This window comes from Oncorhynchus tshawytscha, linkage group LG26, assembly GCF_018296145.1.
Source record: "Oncorhynchus tshawytscha isolate Ot180627B linkage group LG26, Otsh_v2.0, whole genome shotgun sequence".
Lineage (NCBI taxonomy): Eukaryota > Metazoa > Chordata > Actinopteri > Salmoniformes > Salmonidae > Oncorhynchus > Oncorhynchus tshawytscha.
This window is the reverse complement of record NC_056454.1, coordinates 33,789,231-33,813,926: the sequence shown is the minus strand read 5'-3', so window position 1 is coordinate 33,813,926 and position 24,696 is coordinate 33,789,231. Positions and strand designations below refer to the sequence as shown.

Sequence of the window (24,696 nt, the reverse complement as noted above, 5' to 3'; positions counted from 1 at the left end):
GGGCTATTTTACTTGCACTGGTCCTGGGGCCCTTGTTAAGGACAACAGCATCATGAATTTAACCAAGTGCCAGGACATTTTAGTCAAAAACCTGGTTTCCTCTGTCAGGAGGCTGACACTTGGTCCAAAGAGTGTCTTCCAGCAAGACAATAATGCCTAGCACTAATCAAAATCCACAAAGAAATTGTTAATTGACCACAGAATCAACATTTTGCAATGGTCATCTCAGTCTCCTGACTTGAACCCCATTGTGGTGTGAATTGAAGAGGGCCGTCCATAAACACAGATGAAGGATATCAAGGATCTGGAAAGATTCTGCATGGAGGAATGGTCTAAGATCCCTCCCAATCTCATACAACATTTGAGAAAAGGCTGTGTCCTTATCCTTGCAAGGGGAGGGTGCTAGAGTTTTGACCTCTTATCTTTTTTTAGATTTGTTTTATTACTTCATAAACAAAATCTCTTTCTCTGAACAATTGTATTAGCATAAAATACTATGATTTCCCAATTTTGTTGAGGAAACAATTATAGCTCAGTATTTGCGTCTTTTTTGCTCATTTTTATCAAGAGTGCCAATAATTATGGACCGGCTATAATAATAGCCAAGGCTACAGAGGATAATTGGCAGCTCAAGAAATCAATGAAGTTCCACAGAGCACAAAGGAAGTCGAGAAATCCCTGCGGAATTCCCTGTGATGACCCTCATCTGACTGTGTAGTGGATTGGCAGAGGCATGGGCTGGTGGGAATTTTTACACCATATTTCTTATACCAAATCAAATCAAATCAAGACATAGCCCACATCACTATGAGATGAACACATGAAGTCTGTATTCATAAACCGACTCAGAATAGGATTGCTTATATATATATATATATATATATATATATAAATATATATATAAATATATATATTCATTATAATCTAAAAGGCAGAACTGATCCTAGATCAGCCCTCCTACTCTCAGATGCTTTACAAATATGGGCCCTGAGCTTGAGTGTGATCATGCAAACATAACTTCCCCCAATGATCATGTTTAAAGAGTCAACAGACAGGCAATTGTACAGAATGTTCTTTTATTTATTAAATATGCATGTCTGACTAAAACGCCAGAGGTAATAGACCATTCATATTAGAAGGAAAACAACAAAGATATAAAAGGGTACTCTATCTACAAATATAGTACATCTCTATGCAAACCATAAATGAGAGCTGACACTTAGCATGTTTATTGAACTGAATGAATCCAAGATTCACACACATACACACAGTCTTGTACAACGAACCATGTGAGGACACACAATTCAGCCCCATTCAAAATGCTATTCTCCCTAACCCTAACCCTAATCTTAACCCTAACCTGAAAATCAAACCTTAAACCTAACCCTTAGCTCCTAATCCTAACCCTAAACCTAATTCTAACTCTAACACTAATTCTAACCTTAACCCTAAACCCCCTTGAAATAGCATTTGACCTTGTTGGGACCAACAAAATATCCCCAGTTAGTCAAATGTGGGTTCCCACAAGTATAGTTAAACACATCCACACATCCACACACGCATCCACTCACACACACGCACACACAGCCTTTTGTGTTCCAAACTTCAGATGTTTGTCCCTACAGAACAGGGTGGGGTATGAGTCCATCTGACAATGCAACATGTTGAAAATGTCTTCATACATTTTTAACTGTTGAAATACATTCAATAAATTACAAAAACTGTTGTACTGTTCCGATCGACAGACAGCAGCTTGACCATCATTCAATGTGTCATAGGAAACCACTTTGGTGCATCTATTCTTCATCTGACAAATACAGTACATTGATTTTCCATCTGACATGCCGTTAAATATCTTTACACAATGTAACAATACTTGACACACACAAAACAAGTTTTTTGCAGCATTCTCTTTTCAACCTGCTTTTTCAGTACACACACACACACACACACACACACACACACACACACACACACACAGATACACACAGACACACAGACACACACACACTTTGCAGAACAGACAGACATGCATCCACATATTATGAATACACGGTATACACCGTAACTTTTATCATTTATGGATTGCTTTTATTATTGCTTTTGACATACGATCAAATCATATGATCAAATTTGCACTGATCAAATCAGTGTGAAGTGTTTTTGGTGCACTTAATCATGGATGCGGTTGACTGGAGACCAGGCAGTGGAAGCCTGCGTGCCAGTGTGTTTATGCTACCATGCCAACTCCTTATCACTCATTGCCATGTTTGGCTTGACAAGGACAGCAATGGAGTATGCAAGAGCACAAACAAATCTGGGACCAGGCTAAAGCCTAATTTACACCTTCCACTTCTAAGCTGTCCGCTTGGTCCACTCAAACAAAATTATGCAAAATCGAATGTCCACTCCTGTCCGTTTGGACACTTTGCCAAGGAGGTGCGCAGATGCGGACCTTGTGTGGACGTTGAAGTGAAGTAGAAGGTGTGTAAATTAGGCTTATGGCAGTGGTGGAGTTGGCTGGTGAGGCAGGGCCAGAGGTGGAGTTGGCTGGCGAGGCAGGGCAAGAGGCGGAGTTGGCTGGTGAGGCAGGGCAAGAGGTGGAGTTGGCTGGGTAGGCAGGGCAAGAGGCGGAGTTGGCTGGTGAGGCAGGGCCAGAGGAGGAGTTGGCTGGGTAGGCAGGGCAAGAGGCGGCGTTGGCTGGCTAGGCAGGGCCAGAGGCGGAGTTGGCTGGTGAGGCAGGGCCAGATGCAAAGTTGGCTGGTGAGGCAGGGCCAGAGGCGGAGTTGGCTGGCGAGGCAGGGCCAGATGCAAAGTTGGCTGGCGAGGCTGGGCCAGAGGCGGAGTTGGCTGGTGTGGCAGGGCCAGAGGCGGAGTTGGCTGGCTAGGCAGTGCCAGAGGCGGAGTTGGCTGGCTAGGCAGGGCCAGAGGCGGAGTTGGCTGGTGAGGCAGGGCCAGAGGCGGAGTTGGCTGGCTAGGCAGTGCCAGAGGCGGAGTTGGCTGGCTAGGCAGGGCCAGAGGCGGAGTTGGCTGGCTAGGCAGGGCCAGAGGCGGAGTTGGCTGGCTAGGCAGGGCCAGAGGCGGAGTTGGCTGGCTTGGCAGGGCCAGAGGTGGGGTTGGCTGGCTAGGCAAGGCCAGAGGCAGGGTTGGCTGGCTAGGCAAGGCCAGACGTGGGGTTGGCTGGCTAGGCATGGCCAGAGGTGGGGTTGGCTGGCTAGGCAAGGCCAGAGGCGGGGTTGGCTGGCTAGGCAGGGCCAGAGGTGGGGTTGGCTGGCTAGGCAGGGCCAGAGGTGGGGTTGGCTGGCTAGGCATGGCCAGAGGTGGGGTTGGCTGGCTAGGCAAGGCCAGAGGCGGGGTTGGCTGGCTAGGCATGGCCAGAGGTGGGGTTGGCTGGCTAGGCAGGGCCAGAGGTGGGGTTGGCTGGCTAGGCAGGACCAGAGGCGGGGTAGCTGGGCGTCAGAAGTAGTCCCGACGTCGTGAGTCGTCGTTAATGAACGAAGGGTTCCATTGGGCGGGATAGATACAGGAGTGACGGGAGCCTGGCAGGCCAGAGAACGGGTAGAGGCCGTTACGCTCTAGGTCAGAGTTACGTAACGCAGGCTGCAACACAGATATGGGGTGGTCAGTATCAACGGGAGGGGGTGAGAGAGAGAAAGAGAGCGGTGTAGGCTAATCCTTACCTGCTATGGTGGACCAAAAATAACAAACTTAGTGGCCCTTCTGTCTAATTGGTTTGTCTATTGTCTTCTAGAGAATTGCTATGTTTATGTGTTAACATTGTGTTTTGTTTCTTTATGTACCGCTAGATGTCTGTGCTTATAGAGAATAGATCTTTATACATAGAGTACATAGACGTATACTGTATGCACAGTGTAGTAGTTTCTATATGTACAGAGTAGTAGTTTCTATATGTACAGAGTAGTAGTTCCTATATGTACAGAGTAGTAGATTCTATATGTACAGAGTAGTAGTTTCTATATGTACAGAGTAGTAGTTCCTATATGTACAGAGTAGTAGTTCCTATATGTACAGAGTAGTAGATTCTATATGTACAGAGTAGTAGTTCCTATATGTACAGAGTAGTAGTTTCTATATGTACAGAGTAGTAGTTTCTATATGTACAGAGTAGTAGTTTCTATATGTACAGAGTAGTAGTTTCTATATGTACAGAGTAGTAGTTTCTATATGTACAGAGTAGTAGATTCTATATGTACAGAGTAGTAGTTCCTATATGTACAGAGTAGTAGTTTCTATATGTACAGAGTAGTAGTTCCTATATGTACAGAGTAGTAGATTCTATATGTACAGAGTAGTAGTGTCTATACATACAGAGTAGTAGATGTCTGTCATTTGTAGCAGGTTCTTGGTGCTACCGTTCTCCTGCATCTCGATGGCCTCTCTCCCCCACTCCATAGAAACACGGTTACTCTTTGGGAACTCTGCGTACGGCGACATTTGAAAATCGCCACTTTTGAAAATGATCTTGTTGATGTCATTCTTGTCTTTCCTGTAAAAAAAATGTTTATAAGTTCACTCAATTATTTTATAAACACTTATAACAGTTATTAAAAATTGTGTGGTCAATTACATTTTTCTAATATGGCACAACATGGACTGAGAATAAGGAATTAGTGGTTGTCCTCTTACTACTGTGTTATAAAATGGTTATAACTACAGCAATAGTGTCATGGAATCGTACTTGCAGCAGGTGACAATGAGAGCGATGATGAGAACAAGGAGTAGGGCACCCCCTACTGGCGATACCACCACAGCTATCAGCTTGTAGACTAGAAGACAAAATGTTATGATTAAACTGGAGGTCTACGGTGTGACTGTGAGTGCAGAAAGAATAACCATGACAACAACTAAGGAGTTAAGTGATTCAAATGTTGTCTTGATTCTCCATTATATCTTTTTCTCACACTTCTTAAATTATAATTTAAGTCATTAAAGTCTCCTACTTACAATTTCCACAGTTGAATCCTCCAAATCCAAATGTGCACCTGAAACATATAAACAACCAAATATAAGAACAAAAAATCATTAATAACATGTATTAATGGAATGGTCCAGTGGATTAGATGATAAGAGTTGTCACTGCTTACCTGACACAGGTTCCATTGACCCGTTTCAGACCATCACCGCATTCTGTAAGATGTCATTTTACAATCATTTCAAAGCAACAACATTCTTGATTTATAATACATTTTCTTTTCAAAAAGCTGCCTGCTAAAATGAAATGAAAATAAATAAAGTAAATTTGACATAAGATATGTTTGACCGAGGCTGGGTCATATTCACGAGGCACCAAAACGAAGAAAACGCACTGAAACCCCGCAGGGACTACGTGTTTTTTGTTTTACATTGCAGAACGTTTTGCTATGGTATGCTTTAACGTCTGCTTGCTCCACCCTTCCAGGCCTCACCTAGACAAGATGGAAGACTACCCTCCACCTTATCCTCGTTTCAGGCCTCACCTAGACAAGATGAAAGACTACCCTCCACCTTATCCTCGTTTCAGGCCACACCTAGACAAGATGGAAGACTACCCTCCACCTTATCCTCGTTTCAGGCCTCACCTAGACAAGATGAAAGACTACCCTCCACCTTATCCTCGTTTCAGGCCTCACCTAGACAAGATGGAAGACTACCCTCCACCTTATCCTCGTTTCAGGCCTCACCTAGACAAGATGAAAGACTACCCTCCACCTTATCCTCGTTTCAGGCCACACCTAGACAAGATGGAAGACTACCCTCCACCTTATCCTCGTTTCAGGCCTCACCTAGACAAGATGGAAGACTACCCTCCACCTTATCCTCATTTCAGGCCTCACCTAGACAAGATGTAGGACTACCCTCCACCTTATCCTCGTTTCAGGCCTCACCTAGACAAGATGTAGGACTACCCTCCACCTTATCCTCGTTTCAGGCCTCACCTAGACAAGATGGAAGACTACCCTCCACCTTATCCTTGTTTCAGGCCTCACCTAGACAAGATGGAAGACTACCCTCCACCTTATCCTCGTTTCAGGCCTCACCTAGACAAGATGTAGGACTACCCTCCACCTTATCCTTGTTTCAGGCCTCACCTAGGCAAGATGGAGGACTACCCTCCACCTTATCCTCGTTTCAGGCCTCACCTAGGCAAGATGGAGGACTACCCTCCACCTTATCCTCGTTTCAGGCCTCACCTAGGCAAGACGGATGACTACCCTCCACCTTATCCTCGTTTCAGGCCTCATCTAGGCAAGATGTAGGACTTACCCTTCGCCTTATCCTTGTTTCAGGCCTCACCTAGACAAGACGGAAGACTACCCTCCACCTTATCCTCGTTTCAGGCCTCACCTAGACAAGATGTAGGACTACCCTCCACCTTATCCTCGTTTCAGGCCTCACCTAGGCAGGACTGGTCCTCAGGGTTGAGTTTGAAGTACCCTGGTTGACACTGGCAGTAGGCTGTCCCATTGGAGTCGACACAGAAGGAACGCTCTAGGTGACACTGAGTGTTCTGGGCCAGACACAGACTCTCAACTGAGGAGCAGAGATAGGAGAGGGGTAGATTAGGATGGCTGTAGCAGGGTCAGGTATGAAATGTAAAACATGCTAATGTTTGACGTTCATTGTTTTTTTGCCTAGAAAATGCTAAAGTTAGCAGATGGTGGCAGTGATGGCGTACACAAATCCAATGCATGGATTGAATTCTGCCTTTGTCCCCACAGGCTGCTTAGAAGGTAACAAAACAAATATGTCATTTTGAAATTAGGATAAACTAATCCTTTAAGACTGGGATTAGGGGAAAGAGATGAGGATGGGTCATGAAGCTGAGGGTGAAAGAAGGGAAGACGGTGGATGGAGGAAGTTGAGAGAGGAAGATGGAGGTAAGAGAGTGCTGTTACCGTGATAGGAGCACTGGTGAGTGACCACCACTCTGCTGTTTCCAGCAGTGCTGTTACAGTTGTTCAGAGACATCTGTATGCTCTCGCCGTTATAGTCATTCAGGGTAAGAGTTAGGGTTAGAGTAAAGAGGAGAGGATTGGTCATGAAGACGAGGGAGGAGGACTGAGGATGATGAATGGAGGAAGACGAGCGGGGTGGCAGGTAGCCTAGGGGTTAAGAGTGCTGGGTAATTAACCGAAAGGTCACTGGTTCAAATCCCTGAGTTGACTAGATAAAAAATAAACTGATGTGCCCATGAGCAAGGCACTTAACCCCAACTGTAGGTCGCTCTGGATAAAAACATCTGCTAAATGACAAAAAAAATAAATGAGAGCACATGACAGAGGGATGTAGAGAGTGCTGTACCTTGATAGGAGAGCTGGTGAGTGATCACCACTCTGCAGTGTCCAGCAGTGCTGTTACAGTTGTTCAGAGACATCTGTATGCTGTCGTAGACCTCAGAGCTGGTCACGTCAGCAGAGAGGGAGAACATGTTGACAGCAGAGATATGAACTCCGTCTTCCCCTCTGGAACACACACAGATGACAGCAAACTTGATTTAAAGTCCATTTAAATCCCAAAAAGCGTCAGAGTTGTTGTTCTATTGAACATCCATTACAATAAAGTCCTTTTAAATGTATCAAGAGTGTATTGGTATTGCTTGATTTTTTATTACACTTTACATGCAATGTTGTCATGCATGTTGTGCAAAGACAATCTTATGGGGGGAGAAGAAACTCACTTTTTACTCAAAGTAGAGCGCCGGTAACCATGCAGAATTGATAATGAGGCATTGAGCTGTAAAAAAAAAAGAGTGAAAAAAGAGGGGGGTCTAAATATTATTAGTTGGGCATGATCACATTTAATTATTTATAATACATTAACTATGTCTTCCTTACATTCCTAATACATCTATCAAATTGATTGAACAGGCTTGCTGCATCATTACAACAAATACACAATACACAATGTCAGTGATAGTCATTCCTCTCTCCACACTAGGGTTGCAAAACTCCCAGTAATCTAGCAAACATACCAACATTCTTGAGAGATTCCAAAATTACTGGTTACAGGGAATATTCAGGGATGTATACAGGGAATATTCAGGGATGTATACAGGGAATATTCAGGAATGTTTACAGGGAATATTCAGGGATGTATACAGGGAATATTCAGGGATGTATACAGGGAATATTCAGGGATGTATACAGGGAATATTCAGGAAGGTATGCAGGGAATATTCTGGTAGGTATACAGGGAATATTCAGGGATGTATCTAGGGCATATTCAAATCAAATCAAATCAAATCAAATTTTATTTGTCACATACACATGGTTAGCAGATGTTAATGCGAGTGTAGCGAAATGCTTGTGCTTCTAGTTCCGACAATGCAGTAATAACGAACAAGTAATCTAACTAACAATTCCAAAAAAACTACTGTCTTATACACAGTGTAAGGGGATAAAGAATATGTACATAAGGATATATGAATGAGTGATGGTACAGAGCAGCATAGGCAAGATACAGTAGATGATATCGAGTACAGTATATACATATGAGATAAGTATGTAAACCAAGTGGCATAGTTAAAGTGGCTAGTGATACATGTATTACATAAGGATGCAGTCGATGATATAGAGTACAGTATCAACGTATGCATATGAGATGAATAATGTAGGGTAAGTAACATTATATAAGGTAGCATTGTTTAAAGTGGCTAGTGATATATTTACATCATTTCCCATCAATTCCCATGATTAAAGTGGCTGGAGTAGAGTCAGTGTCATTGACAGTGTGTTGGCAGTAGCCACTCAATGTTAGTGGTGGCTGTTTAATAGTCTGATGGCCTTGAGATAGAAGCTGTTTGGATGTATACAGGGAATATTGAGGGATGTATACAGGGAATATTCAGGAAGGTAAACAGGGAATATTCAAGGATGTATACAGGGAATATTCTGGGATGTATACAGGGAATATTGAGGGATGTATACAGGGAATATTCTGGTATGTATACAGGGAATATTCAGGAAGGTATACAGGGAATATTCCCTCCTTATGCAACTCCCAGCCTGTCCCTGTCCTTACCAGCTGGTTGATCTCTCTCTGGATCTCATGCAGTGTGGCGCTCCGGGAGAGCAGTGGGTCATAGTGAGAGTTGTTGACACTGAACGTCCCCAAGAAAGTTTTTGCTGTAGAGGTAAACAGACACTGTGGTTAACTAAGGTTCAAGACTGTCTCTAAAGTTTACAGTCATTTCTTTCAACTAATGAAATATAGCTAACCCTTTATTGAGAATGAATACATCAATAAGATTAGTAGTGTCTTATCTTATCATTACCTAATAACATAACCCAGGGTCCCCCAACTGGCAACCCCTGCATCGAATTTGCCCCGCGGGTGGTTTAATTATTTGTTCCAAAGTATTCTGACGCATAATAGAGAGAAACGTGATCGTATACAAATGTAAGCAAGGTTGGAAATCATGTTTTAGTAAAATATTATATCTGTTTGGGCTAATAGCAGTCAATTTGCAGTCTACAAATTATTTGTAATTATGTTCCACCCCCCAATCATCTTGTTTTGAAAAAAAATCTACAATCTAGTTGATGGTGGCTGACATAACCTATAACATAACCTGATCAACCACACAAGCCACGGCCTGTTCACCTCGCTATCATCCAGATGGATCAAAGCTGGGACCGACAGACTGAAAAACAGCTTCTATCTCAAGGCCATCAGACTGTTCAATAGCCATCACTAGCTGGCTTCCACCCGGTTACGCAAACCTGCACCTTAAGAGGCTGCTGCCCCATATACATAGACTTGGAATCACTGGCCACTTTAATAATGGAACAATAGTCACTTTAATAATGTTTAAATAATGTTTACGTACTGCTTTATTCATCTCATACTGTATGTATATACTGTATTCTATTCTACTGTATTTTAGTCATTGCCACTCCGACGTTGCTCGACCTAATATTCATATATTTATTAATTCAATTCTTTTAGACGTGTGTGTATTGTTATGAATTGTTAGATACTACTGCACTGTTGGAGCTAGGAACACACGCATTTCGCTACACCCACAATTGCATCTGCTAAATATGTGTATGTGACCAATCAAATTTTATTTGATTTGATCTAATATAACCTAAACAAGGCCCTACGTATTGTTTATATTGTCATGTGATATGAGACTTGTAAATAAAGCATGTATGTTTAGTTGTATGTAGTGCAACTGGCTTACTTTAACATCACCCCAAAAATAAAGAGCTAAATATTGTTTATATTTTTATCGTCATATGAGACCGTAAACAAAGGCTGTATGTACTGTTTGTTAAGCCGTACCTCGCGTGCAGTCTCGTCCGTTCTCAATGTCAAGGCCCAGGGGACACTCGCAGCTGAAGGAGCCCCTGGTGTTAACACACGTAGAGTCACTGGGACATGGGCCTGAGGGGCCGGGGCCAATCTCACACTCATCCACATCTGGACACAGCAGAGACAGAGGACAGAGAGGGCAGTGTGAACATAGAGGACAAGATGACTATAGTGAATACAATCAGCAATATAAAGACATTTTCACATCTGGACAAACAAAGCAACAAAGTTACATAGACAGAGGACAAGGACAGAGGACAGCTGACAGAGGACAGATGACAGAGATCAGTTACACAAAACTGCACAAAACTTGAATCATTAAACCCTCACTAAAACTCTCTGGGGTCCTGGGCCAAGAGACTTGGGGCTCTATAGCTGCTGCATTAGGCATCCATCTCCCTATGGGTTGTATACAGGTTGTTCACACCTCTGTTACTCAGCCAGGTTGCTAGGGTCACCTAGACTCAATCATGGACACTCTTAATGACAGTTGTGGTTGCTTTGCATGATGTATTGTTGTCTCTACCTTCTTGCCCTTTGTGCTGTTGTCTGTGCCCAATAATGTTTGTATTGTACCATATTTTGTGCTGCTACCATGTTGTGCTGCTGCCATAGAAAGAGGAGTGGGAGGCCCCGGTGCACAACTGAGCAAGAGGACAAGTACATTAGAGTGTCTATTTTGAGAACAGACGCCTCACAAGTCCTCAACTGGCAGCTTCATGAAATAGTACCCGCAAAACACCAGTCTCAACGTCAACAGGGAAGAGGCGACTCCAGGATGCTGGCCTTCTAGGCAGAGTTGCAAAGAAAAAGTAATATCTCAGACTGGCCAATAAAAAGAAAAGATTAAGATGGGCAAAAGAACACAAACACTGGACAGGTGAACTCTGCCTAGAAGGCTGGGAATGATAGGTTGAACTCACCCTCATTGCAGCTAGGTCCTGTCCATGCTGACAGACAGTAACAGGTGAATTCCCTCCCTCCATAGGTCTCTCCACACTCACCTCCGTTCAGACAGGGGTTGGATTCACAGGCACTACCTAAAGAAGAGAGATGGATTCAGACTGATGTACTGCATCTCATATCAATGCAGTTCATAGATTTTCTTCATTGTTCCAAACAACAGTCATTAGGCTTTGGGAATACACACATCTTAATTCCACGTTTCCAGCTAAATTCAGGGAAAAACTAACTTTAGCAGAATAAAAGTTTTAAAAGATATATTGTTGACAAACCTGGTGTCTGAGATGTAGATCTGATGTCCATTGGAGCTGCGGTCACTTCTACCTCAGTGGTCCCCCTGTCAGTGTGTTTCCCTGTAGTGTGCAGTTCCACTGTGCTCCTGGTGGTGGTGCTGTGGCTGTAGGAAGAGGAGGCTGTAGTAGTGGTGGTGGTGATGTCCTGGCCGCTGTGGGGCGTGGTGTTCCCCGGTGTGGCCGTGCTGGTCTCCAGGTGCAAGGTGGTTACATCGGTGAAGCTGGTGACGTCAGTGAAGCTCACCCCTGTTGAGGGCTCCTGGGTCTGGGTCTGAAGTGTAGCTGGGCGCAGGGGGGTTGAAGCCGAGGTCTGGAGACCCAGAGTGGTCTCAGTGGTAATGGTGGTAGGGATGGTGGTGGGTTGAGTCTGAGCTTCGACGGAGGTGGTGCTAAGCTGAACCATCCTTGTCGTAACCAGAGGGGGTGTCAGTGTGGTGCTGGTTGCCGTAGTAAATCTGTAGGTCTCCTCCTCAGTGACCTGTGACGTCATCGTAACGGTAACGGATGTGGTGGACATCAGGACCTCTGTGGTCACCGCTGGCGATGGCTGCTCTGTCTTGGGGACAAAGGGAGGCTGGCTTGAGATGAACCGGGACAGGGAGTCGTCCAGGGCGGTGGCACTTTCTCGTAGCGTCGGGTGAGCAGTAGTTAGAGCCAGACCTACGATGGTAGGTGTGTCCTCTGTGTGGAGTGATGTGACTCCTTCTGTCTCACCCTGGCCCCCCTGGGTGCTGAGGGCACCTGTTGAGGACTCTGTGGAAGTGCCAGACCCGGTGACCATGATGGAGGGAGTATCTCTATCTCCTCCCTGAGAGGTGTTGGTGCTGGGATGACTGGGTCCTTCTGAAAATAGGAAGGGGGGCTGTGAAGAATCAGGGACCCCATCTTCTGTCTGGGACGTCCTGCTTCTGGAAGGCTGACTGGAGTCTGTTGTGTCTGTGTCCTGTCTACTGTGGTTATCAGCCACGCTGAGAGGGGGGGTGGAGTAGGGGGTTCCCTCCGAAATCAGAGAGGTGAGGTCCTGCTGTTGGGTCACATTGGGGGGTTCAGTCAGCGGGTTGGTCCCTCTGGAGGACAAACCACCAGGCCTCTCTGTTTAGAATAAGTAGAAGAAGAGGAAGAGGGAGAAGAAGATTACTTTTTGTCCATTTACAACATGAGAAATGGAAATTAGTATTTTGCATATCCCATTCTCCCCGGTAGACATATACATACTGTATATACATATACACAAAGAGGGAATTTCAGAAGGTTGTTTACCTTGTGAAGAGTTGGTGTTGGAGTGGGGGTGAGAGTCAGACCCAGACGTAGCGTCATGCCCATGGTCAGGTCCAGTGGAGGGTATCCTGTCGGTGACATCCCCAGCCCCGGCATCGGTGCGGCTGGTCGGGAGGCCCAAGGTGGAGTCCTTAGGGTACATGGAGGTGCTGTTGGAGCTCACAGACAGTAAGGTCCTCTCTCCCGCTCGACTCATAGTGGAGGAGATGTAGGTGCGGTCGGTGTGGACAGGGATGGGGAGAGCCATGGTTCCTAGGTCGGTCCACTGTTCCTGCCTGAGAGTATCTGTTGACTGTCCTTGGCCGAGACCCACGGTGCCTTGGTTTGTGGAGTGGTCCTCTCTGAGACCCATGGTGCCACGGATTGTGGACTGGTCCTCGCTGCGACCCAAGGTGCCTCGGTTTGTGGACTGGTCCTCTCTGAGGCCCACAGTGCCTTGGTTTGTGGACTGGTCCTCGCTGAGACCCATGGTGCTTTGGGTTGTGGATTGGTCCTCTCTGAGATCCACAGTACCTCGGTTTGTGGACTGGTCCTCTCTGAGACCCATGGTGCCTCGGGTTGTGGGCTGGTCCTCGCTGAGACCCACGGTGCCTCGGTTTGTGGACTGGTCCTCTCTGAGACCCACAGTACCTCGGTTTGTGGACTGGTCCTCTCTGAGGCCCTCAGTGCCTTGGTTTGTGGACTGGTCCTCTCTGAGACCCACGGTGCCTCGGTTTGTGGACTGGTCCTCTCTGAGACCCACAGTACCTCGGTTTGTGGACTGGTCCTCTCTGAGGCCCTCAGTGCCTTGGTTTGTGGACTGGTCCTCACTGAGACCCATGGTGCCTCGGATATTGGACTGGTCCTCTCTGAGCCCCACAGTAGCTTGGTTTGTGGACTGGTCCCCTCTGAGGCCCTCAGTGCCTTGGTTTGTGGACTGGTCCTCACTGAGACCCATGGTGCCTCGGATATTGGACTGGTTCTCTCTGAGGCCCTCAGTGCCTCGGTTTGTGGACTGGTCCTCACTGAGACCCATGGTGCCTCGGATATTGGACTGGTCCTCGCTGAAACCCAAGGTGCCCCGGTTTGTGGACTGGTCCTCTCTGAGACCCACAGTACCCCGGTTTGTGGACTGGTCCTCTCTGAGGCCCTCAATGCCTTGGTTCGTGGACTGGTTCTCGCTGAGACCCACGGTGACTTGGGTTGTGGATTGGTCTTCTCTGAGATCCACAGTACCTCGGTTTGTGGACTGGTCCCCTCTGAGACTGCTGTCAGCATCAGGGCTGTCCTGAGGTGGTCTGGCTTCCGTAACAGACACAGACTTAAGTTCTACTGAGCGTTTTGTTTCAGTCAAAGCCCTGAGCTGTGCTGGGAGCCCAGAGTAGGCCTCTGGTAGGTGGTCTGGTGTTAGTCTGGTCTTGTCCTCCCACTGTGTGGTAGCCTCTGTAGACACTACAATGGTAGAGCTCCTCTGCTCCGTCGACAAACCAAGGGTTCCTTCTGATGTCCAACTGGTTGAGCCCGAGGAGAGACGTATGTTTTGTTCAGTGGCTGAAGAATAAATATATAAATACAATTAAAAAAGGATGACAGGTATGTGTTTTCTGTATTCAAGGAAAGCTATGTGAAACATAGGCCTACATAAAAAGTTGGGAAGAAAGACACCCAAAACAAAAACCTAAATGTCTGGACCACCAGATGGCCCCAGAGAGGTTGTATCTTGCTTCAAAATTTAAAATGGAAGATGTCAGGAGTTGCTGCCTGCAGCTGTTCTGATTTTGGTTGGAGAACAATTGGCAGCCAGGCCTGTCTACCCTAACAAAAGCCTGGGCCCTAAATATGGAGGTGACTCTGGCCTTTGGGACTTTGCCATTTCCTTCCTTAAGCTGACATAGCAGAAGCCATAGATGTTATAATACTGTCAAACTGCAGACGCTGTTTGGGTTCATATTGAAGCAGAGTTTGCTCTCTGGCTCACAGTTTTTGGGGGCTTTTTGAAAACAGTCAGTTAAAGACATGCTCCGCTAGTATTTTTTAAACCTCCCGCTTTGTGATGGATGGGTCAATGTGTAGTTAATACATGCATAATCTATAAGCAGAATTACGGTTTTACCTCAATTAGCCACGAAATCCCTAGTTTGAAAGTGACCGTTTTTTGGAAGATGTGCGCTGCCATCTTGCCTACATGTACCCCTATTTGGACAGCCCTCTAGCAATTTGAGTTTCAGCCAATGAGCTTCAGCCCTTCGGCCATTTAAGTGACAGCTAGCAAGACGCACACACAGTAGAGCGAAAGAGAGAGAGCAATGATAGGGTGCACATATGTGACTCATTTCAGGAAACTGGGCGTATGTCGAGAGTCACTAATTGACAGGAGAGCCATTTGAACGTAAACTATTATTTATTTATCAAAATGTGTTTTTTGGCAGAAATGCCTTCTGGAACATGTGAACTTTCATGTGCCTTAATAACAAACTTGTATGCCATCTGTAAACAAATAAAATGGTTAAATTATGAGCCTAGTTGGTTTAGCCATGGAAAAAGAAAGGAACCTTCCCGCTAGCCATGATTGGCAGAGATAATGGATGGGCTGGACATGCCGGCAGATGGGTTCGGAATGGTCTGCCATGTAGCATGCTTCTGTCTATAACATGAGCTGGTCAGTATTTGTAGATAATCCTTTCTAACACTGCTTTTTTTAAAGATATCAAAGTGTTGCTCTCCACTTTCTGGAGGACCGAGTTTTGAAATCAGTGGAAGGCCCGGTGGAATTAGAGTATGATAGCTAAGAAGATGGAGAAAATTCTGGTCTTTGATTGCAAATATGCAGTGGGAGTCAAAAAGAGAACACAGAAAGCTGTATAAAACACCTGTCTCTGGATTACATCTTCAAACTAAGGGCAACCATGGCATCCGCGACAGAGAGGGAGAAACATCCATACATGTATACAGGTAAGACAGTCTAGCTAGCTACATTTTCAGATATTACACATTTCAAATTTTGTCAGAAAATAATTTTCATTTCAAGTTAAAGCATACTGTTAGGTAGCTAGCTAACATCAGCTGTATGGCTCGCTAGCTAACGTTACGTGTATGATCTGTGACAACGCTCTGAGGTTATGAACACCCAGGGTGCACTCTGGCACTCCAGATTTAATTCATTAATACACCTGTAGTATAAACCAGCCTTTAGTCTTGAAATCTTTGGTTGATTATTACATGGCCTCACATGTGAATCCTTAAAGAGATGGGCGGGGCTAAGGCTTAAGAGGGTAAAAACGATGCAAAATGGGTGTAGACAAAGAAGAGCTCTCCAGGGCCATTTGGCCTCTCAAGGGCCATTTTCTCAAAAGTGAGGTTACAGGTTTATCAACTTTCAAAGCAGAATTACTTTCCCATTGTTCCTCAACTGTAGTGTATGATATGCCATTTTCTAGCTCTGTCTCTACTTTTATCCAATGTAAAACATAAGACCGAATCAAGCCGGTCGGTCACATATATACACATTTGTGACGTAGTACACAGGTTTTGGGGACTAAAGGCCAAAATGTATACAAATCTCATTTAAATCTAACAATTAATTGGTATGTTCATTGCTTTATTTTTTTCCAATTAAGTTTCCGTTTGTAAAGATACATGACTAGGCCTCCTACTACTAAGATATGGTAGTTCTAGGCCTCCTATTACTAAAATATGGCAGTTCTAGGCCTACTACTACTAAGATATGTCAGTTCTAGGCCTACCACTACTAAGATATGTCAGTTCTAGGCCTACTACTACTAAGATATGGTAGTTCTAGGCCTCCTATTACGAAAATATGGCAGTTCTAGGCCTCCTATTACTAAAATATGGCAGTTCTAGGCCTCCTATTACTAAAATATGGCAGTTCTAGGCCACCTACTACTAAGATATGGCAGTTCTAGGCCTCCTACTACTAAGATATGGAGGTTCTAGGCCTCCTACTACTAAGATATGGCAGTTCTAGGCCTCCTATTACTAAAATATGGCAGTTATAGGCCTCCTACTACTAAGATATAGCAGTTCTAGGCCTCCTATTACTAAAATATGGTAGTTCTAGGCCTCCTACTACTAAGATATGGCAGTTGTAGGCCTCCTATTACTAAAATATGGCAGTTCTAGGCCTCCTACTACTAAGATATAGCAGTTCTAGGCCTCCTATTACTAAAATATGGTAGTTCTAGACCTCCTACTACTAAGATATGGCAGTTCTAGGCCTCCTATTACTAAAATATTGCAGTTCTAGGCCTCCTACTACTAAGATATAGCAGTTCTAGGCCTACTACTACTAAGATATTGCAGTTCTAGGCCTCATACTACTAAGATAGGGCAGTAGTTCTTGGCCTACACGTGAAGATGACACATGTAGGCTATTTCATGGTATGAGAACAAAACAGACACCCCGGGTGTGGTGTGTTCCTGTCCGTATCACCACTACTACTAGGGCCTACAAACTCCACCTAGGCCTAAAGCTGGGTTTATAGATGGTCTGGGGCCTGAAATCTCCACCCCTCTACTCTGTGGCAGCCTGCCTGTTTGTCTGCCTGTCTGTCAGCCTGGCACTTCTCCACTAACTCAACACTGCTGCTGGGGAGCTTTGGAACAATAACCTACTGCCACTGCCAAGGAAGAGCGCTGTCTGTGCTAGATAACATCCTGAATGTAACACATAGCAATGACACATTCAAACAGTCAGGCTGTCAGACAGTATGCAGATAGCGGGAAAAAGAGTACAGCAACGGTACAGTCATTCCACAGAGAGAGAGACCTAGGATGCGTCCCAAATGGCACCGTATTCCCTATATAGTGCACTACTTTTGACCAGAGACGTACAGTACCATCAGAAAGTATTCATAGCCCTGGACTTATTCCACATTTGTTGTGTTACATACAGCCTGAATTCAAAAGTCATTAAATATATTTTATCACACATCTACACACAATACCCCATAATGACCAAATTAAAACACGTTTTTAGAAATAAACAATTCACACCCCTGAGTCAAAACATGTTAGAATCACCTTGGGCAGCAATAACAGCTGTGAGTCTTTCTGGGTAAGTCTCTAAGACCTTTGCACACCTGGATTGTATAATATTTGCCCATAAAATAAAGGTTAAATACATTAAATGAATATTATTTTCAAAATTCTTCAAGCTCTGTCAAATTGGTTGTTGATCATTGCTAGAAAAACATTTTCAAGTCTTGCCATAGATTTTCAAGCAGATTTAAGTCAAAACTATAACTTGGCCACTCAGGAACATTCACGGTCTTCTTGTTTTAGTTATTGTCCCGCTGAAAGGTGCATTAATCTCCTAGTGTCTTGTGGAAATCTACGATTTTGCTTTTAAGTTTATTTTTTATCCTGAAAAACTCCCCAGTCCCTAATGATTACAAGCATACCCATAACATTACTCAGTAATGTGTTGTATTGGACTTTCCCCAAACATAACACTTTGTATTCAGGACAAAAAGTGAATTGCTTTGAAACATTTATGTTACGGTATTACTTTAGTGTCTTGTCGCAAACAGGATGCATGTTTTGGAATATTTTATTCTGTAGAGGCTTCCTTCTTTTCACGCTGTCAAATAGTTTAGTTTTGTGGAGTAACTACAATGTTGTTGATCCATCCTCATATTTCTCCTATCACAGCCATTAAACTCTGTAACTGTTTTAAAGTCATCATTGGCCTCATGGTGAAATCCCTGAGCGGTTTCCTTCCTCTCTGGCAGCTGAGTTAGGAAGGACGCCTGTATTTTTGTAGTGACTGTGTGTACTGATACACCATCCAAAGTGTAATGAATAACTTCACCATGCTCAAAGGGATATTAGATGTCTGCTTTTTAAATGTTTAGCCATCAACCAATAGGTTCCCTTCTTTCCGAGGATCTGGAAAACCTACCTGGTCTTTGTGGTTGAATTTCCATTTGAAATTCACTGCTCGGCTGAGGGACCTTACAAATAATTGTAGGTGTGGGGTACAGAGATGAGGTATTAATTCAAAAATCATGTTAAATACTATTATTGCACACAGTGTGTTCATGCAACTTATTATGTGACTTGTTAAGCAAGTTTTTACTCCTGAAATTATTTAAGATTGCCATAACAAAGGGGTTGAGTACTTATTGACTCAAGACATTTCAGCTTTTCATTTTTAATTAATTTGTAGACGTTTCTAAAAACATAATTTCACTTTGACATTATGGGGTATTGTGTCTAGGTGTCAAATGTCTAGGTGATGCGGGTAAGGCGGAGTCAGGCGCAGGACACAAAGATGAGTAATAACTGTTACTTTACTCAAAAACAATATTCCATAAAGGAGACAAAATAATCCAGGTCACAAAATGACACAACTTGACAATAACAAACACACACAAAACCAAGGGGGAAAACCAGAGGGTTAAATAGGGAACAATGATTATGGAATGGAAACCAGGTGTGTATAATGAAGACAAAACAAATCGAAAATGAAACATGGATCGGTGGTGACGAGAAAACCGGTGACGTCCACCGCCGAGCGCCGCCCGAACAAGGAGAGGGACCAACTTCGGCGGAAGTCGTGACACTTGGCCAGTAACGCAAAAATCTCAATTGAATCCATTTCAAATTCAGGCTGTAACACAATACAATGTGGAAAAGGTCAAGGGGTGTGAATACTTTCTGAAGGCACTGTATGTGCCCTGGTCAAAAGTAGTGCAATATATAGGGAATATGGTTTCATTTGTGACACACTCTTAGAGCATTAGGCCATTTTCCTCTAAACTAAAGCTCTCTGGATGGAGTCCACTGGGCTAACTGGCTGGCTTAGCCCTGCATTCAGTACACTGTAATCAAAAGCAGACTGGAATGGAGCACTATTGGTGCTGGCAGGACCAAGAAGTTAGCTTTTGTGTGTTTAGTTATTTTTATTTTTTTACTTCTGTGGCTCCCAGTTCATGATGATGATGAAATGGCTTCTGTCCCAAATGGCACCCGATTCTCTTTATAGTGAATTTATACCGCATTTCCATGGAGACTTACCGCCACACCAGTGAGTTGCCAGTGTTTAATGTTAATACAAACTCTAGTGTAATTGTGTTTCCATAGCTAGGGCTGACAGTAAAGGCGTCCACATGCTTCCCAGCCGAAAATGGTTGAAAAAGTTTGTGCATATATTATGATGACATTTTGTGACATTTTTGTTCGTTTTGGACTTCAGTGAGGGTTTTTTCGGCTGTTCGTGCAGACACATTTTTTTCTGGAGGCAGGCCGAAGTTCAGAGCCGAAGTCTACATCCCTTCATAGGTAATTGGTCAACAGTAGGGATTCTTCAATAAAGTCTTTGTTGTCATTCAATGAGATATGACTCATTTTCATGCACATTTTTTTCATTGCGTAATACTGCACCAAACATTGCGCGATTAAAATCTTCTCGGCAAAAATTCATGACAGATTTCTTGAGTTATCTTAGATTAATTCTGACTATTTTGAGGAAGTGTATACTGGCTACGACGTCTCAAAAGTGACAAACAGTATTATTGCCACTTTTTCCAAATGTTTCAAGTGAAGATCTTTTAAGGGAGTATGTGAGCACACTCTTTCGGTTCGGCTATCGAGTTTTGTCAGGCCCAGCTGAACTGATGCATGCAGAATCAACAACCTCTGCATAACCAAAACAGATGCTTTGTGAGAAGGTGTTAAAGGTCACAGTCAGTCAGTGTTATGTAAATGCTGGCTGAAAAGTATCAGTGGCCTGGCTTTGGCCCCAGGTGAAAGCAGGTCTGCCGGAGCCATGGCCCAGTGAAACAGAGGTGCCGGCCCCCGTGGATGAAAACAGAAAATTCTGAGCCTTCTGGGTAAAACACTGGGGTAAATCCTGTATGGAAATGCATCATAACTTTTGACCGGGCTCTGGTCCTATTCCCTGGTCCCATTCTCTACATAGTGCACTACTTTTGACCAGGGTTTCAGGGCAAGCCATAAAGGTCCAGACTCAGACCTCTTGACAGTGACTTATAAAGTGGATGTGATAGTTGCCCATAGTATGTTGGCTGGAGTACATCTGTGACATCACACCTTCCCTGATCTAAAGCCAACTGTCACTCACGGAGTGGCTCTTGCTCTGCTGGCTAAAACGGTTGGCTTTGAGTTCTGTAGGCTTAGTGCATGTTGTTGTGCAGATGATTGCTGGTTTGCGCCCTGTTCGCCACAGAAGAGAATGCACTCTGTTACACTTCTATATGGAGAGATGACACTCTTCACCTTCTGGAAAAGCGGAAAATGTACCTCTCTCACAAACTCCAATGCAGACTGAGGCATTCTTCCGGTAAAGGCCTGAGAGACATTGTGGTTATCCCAGCTGTTGCCACCGATGTAGTGATTGAGAAGGGACAACGAGAACTGGACTTGAGCCAGCAACCCTGCAGGTAATAGGCAAGCACACTGCCCCCTGTGCCATAAAGGTTCAGACGTCTTGGCAGTGGCCATAGTACGCTTACAAGGAAGCTATAATAACTAATGAACAATTATTCACCGAAAGAGTTAATACTTTCTCCACATGTAGTCACTGGCAATACCTCATAAGAATTTATGGAGGTAGACAACATTTCTAGCAGAGTCCTGAAACATGAGTCAACAAATACATTGATTGGTTTGAAAGGTAAACCTTGGAAGTTGTTCAATACAAGGTGTGTAATTCTAATCTACTTTAGGCTATCAGCTGCCTATGATATTTTAGTATAATGACTCAAATGATCACTATGATGAATTATACTATTATAAGAAGACCTTATTTTGGCTTAGATAAGGCTACATCAAATGTCCATAGGCATATACATGAATGACAGGGGACAAGGCCAGTTGATTTTCTCTGAGGGGATGCCTGCACTAGATTACAAGAAAATAACCCACCAAAACCATCAAACAGGAGGGGGGAAACATGGTTAGAAGCTTGTGTCAGTGTGTAAAAACCACCAGGTTCAGGTGGGGAATTCCAAGTACACTTCTGATAGCCCACAGATATGGCCTTATATAACCTAGTCATTTAGTAAGTTAAATGTTGGTTTCTGACTGTCAGCAAATTACGCAATCATTGTATCCATATTTTAAATGTATCCATGTTTTTTCTTATTTTGTTCTGGGGTTATCAGCCTAAATGCCGTTATTTTAAATTAGTCCAAGTGGACCCAAGGAATGTTGATCAATAATCATATAAACATGTAATAAACCACCCGTTATAGCTTCTACATACAATGATCAAATCATGACTGAGGTTTAAATATTGTCACTCCTTGCCACATAACGGGATGGGACAGTGTGTAGAACTCTTGTCCCGTTTTCGAAGCCCAAGGGTGCACTCTTCCATATGTCTGTACCATACTGCACCTTACCTAATTTGTCTTCACTCAACGCCCGTGTCTCATTCTCATCGGAGTGCCTGACTCTGTGGTGGAGTTCTGCTCCAGATGATGGTGATGATACCTCCCTAAAGTCCGTAGAAGTTGCCGGAGTAGTAAACAAGTATTTTGGTAAGGCAGTTATGGCAGTTATTTCTTCAGAGTTAGTAACCCGGGGAGAGAAGTATACCCCCGTTACCAGTGCCCTATCCATATCGTTGCTGCTGGAGGTGTAAATCCACGCATTGAGGGGTCTCAGAACGACCAAGAGGACCAACAGAGAAAGACGGGTTAGGACTACGTGACTCAAATAGCAGGTTTCCATAATCATAACGACCCGAAAACGGCGGCGGGTAGGCGTATATTCCAAACAAGTAGCAGCGAAGTGCCCACAGCCACCATCAGAAACTATATTTTTCAAAAATGTATAATTTTAAATACCTTCGGAGACCCTAAACATCAGTTGATCCGATGAATTTGAATACGTTTTGCAGACCGTGAAGTGGTGCAATGGTGCTGGAAACAGAAGCCTGTTATCACATCATAGGCGCCAAGCTCCTCCCACACACATCAGCGATAGTGGTTTCCACCCAATTCCGCCCTAGTAGGCTGAGGTTCCGCGGGATGTGGGCTATTGTTACACTCAACTAGACTTCAGAATATCAAGAATCTCTGAATCTGGTATTTTGCTGTGATTTCTTCAGTGTAAGATACTATAGTAGACTTTACATGCATGCCCACAAGTGTGGAGTGCAAACCTCTCAGATGAAATGTCGACTTGATATTTCTGCAAATGTTACATTGTTGCTAGTGAACAAAGTTCCAAATGGTTACAGTTGCTTGCAATGGGGACATCCCCAACCACACAGCTACGTACAAGCAGATGAAGAAAGATATTCTAATGAGGTCAACAGATTTAAGTAAACATTCCATGGATTGCCTCACTCAGTCACAGAGACCTGTAAAAATCCATATCAATCATATTTATTTAGAAAACCCTTTTTACAAAGTGCTACACAGAAACCCAGCCTAAAACCCCAAACAGCAAGCAATGCAGATGTAGAAGCACGGTGGCTAGGAAAAACTCCCTTGATGACAGTAGAGTAGAATTTCATCTTTCAATCTGACAGATTATAATCTGTCTATAAGGCCTAGAATGAGACATTACCTTAGCCTCGTCCCAGATCTGTCAAGTGCTGTTTTGCCAACTCCTATGGTCATTGTCGTGAGTTGTTAAGACAGCTAAACAGATCTTGGACCAGGCTACTATGGTCTGTGATGGGACCAGCCATCCAGAGGTTTGATGATCAGTTGAGTTGTAGGTGTGCCATCTTGTCTGGTTCAATAAAAGAAGACTGGTGGTAGCGGTCCCGAGAGCCAAAGTCCAGGTTTATTCCATCAGCTGCCTAGTTTCCATGCCGACTCCTGACAGAGAGAGTGTCACGAAAATCTGGTCCTGAGGAAGCTCAACCCTGAAGGAAAGGACATTAGAATAGAATAGAATTAGAAAGCCATCTGATTAATCCGGTTAAATACATCAGTAACACGTTAATGTAAGTCTTCTAGTAGGCTATGATGCTTTATTATTTGTTCTAAGCATAAATTATGAGCGTTTGTAATGTAGGCAATTGTGCTAGGTACTCATGACACAAACAGTGTACTTAAAGCTTGCAGGTGTGATGCTTTATTACTACTTTATAATGTATTGGTTCTTTCTACTCATGACCAGCTCAACATAAATGGCAGGCCTATGACGCTTCTACAAACATACTGCACTACAATATGGATGAATCCTAAATGGCACCCTATTCCCTATACAGTACAGTACTTTTGACCATAGCCCTACGGGTCCTGGTCAAAAGTAAGGCTCTATATAGGGAATAGAGTGTCATTTGAGATGCAACCAATGTCAGTAACTCCCTACTCTGAACCCAGAACCAGTGGTAAACAGCTCCAGAGGCTACTGCAGTGAGTACTGCATCACAAGCAAGCAGCTGACCTGACCTTGTGCAGGGAAAGATACGGTTGTTTCAGGGCTCTTGGTTGTTTTCGCTGCTCAGAGCTGATATTGTACGAGCATTTCCTGAGTTCCTGAACATTTCCTAAACTTGGTTACAAAGACGTTGATTTCACTGCTTCAGTCTGCTCTATTTCATACATGATTGCATATAGCAATGATCTACATACTTGGTCTTCTAGACGGCATGAATAAATATCATACAGTTAGAAAGGTGAATACATGAGATTACAAGATTTGGAGTGAAGCTTTATTCCTTCCCAAGCTACTCAGGGTGGTCCTAACCCATCTGAATAAGCTTAAACCAGCTGCAGCCCCTGTAGGTAGATTCACAAAACATACTGTCATTTAATATATTACTATATTATATATTTTATAAACCATACATTTCAACACTAAACTTGAGTTAAGATGTGTCACTCTTTGCCACTCCAGAATAAAAATCTACTCCTCTGAT

At 43.9% G+C, this 24,696-nt stretch overlaps 1 protein-coding gene across 3 annotated transcripts; it reads right to left on the bottom strand.

The window, feature by feature from the left end:
* Window positions 1–1,059: 1,059 nt before the first annotated feature.
* Window positions 1,060–22,805, bottom strand: LOC112225566 (protein HEG). Of its 3 annotated transcripts, XM_042306497.1 has the most exons (15): window positions 22,217–22,744; window positions 13,852–14,381; window positions 12,834–13,539; window positions 11,553–12,665; window positions 11,241–11,357; window positions 10,288–10,425; window positions 9,022–9,125; window positions 7,679–7,734; window positions 7,303–7,463; window positions 6,397–6,531; window positions 5,106–5,148; window positions 4,966–5,003; window positions 4,700–4,787; window positions 4,330–4,507; window positions 1,060–3,600 (listed from the first exon to the last, which is right to left on the bottom strand). In XM_042306497.1, exons 1-15 carry the CDS (start codon window positions 22,551–22,553, stop codon window positions 3,457–3,459), a joined length of 3,888 nt encoding a protein of 1,295 aa, XP_042162431.1. In that variant the 5' UTR covers window positions 22,554–22,744; the 3' UTR covers window positions 1,060–3,456. The 3 variants fall into 3 exon arrangements, with proteins under 3 accessions (XP_042162431.1, XP_042162432.1, XP_024245392.2); XM_042306498.1 differs by having other exon boundaries at window positions 12,834–14,381; window positions 22,664–22,805; XM_024389624.2 differs by having other exon boundaries at window positions 12,834–14,381.
* Window positions 22,806–24,696: the final 1,891 nt, after the last annotated feature.

Excerpts from the sequence above, each read along its gene's own strand:
- LOC112225566 (XM_024389624.2), bottom strand. The coding sequence starts at position 22,553 with ATGATTATGGAAACCTGCTATTTGAGTCACGTAGTCCTAACCCGTCTT. Across the intron at positions 12,666-12,833 it reads CAACACCAACTCTTCACAAG|AGAGGCCTGGTGGTTTGTCC; the intron begins GTAAACAACCTT and ends TATTCTAAACAG. Across the intron at positions 7,735-9,021 it reads AGAGAGAGATCAACCAGCTG|CTCAATGCCTCATTATCAAT; the intron begins GTAAGGACAGGG and ends TTTTTTTTACAG.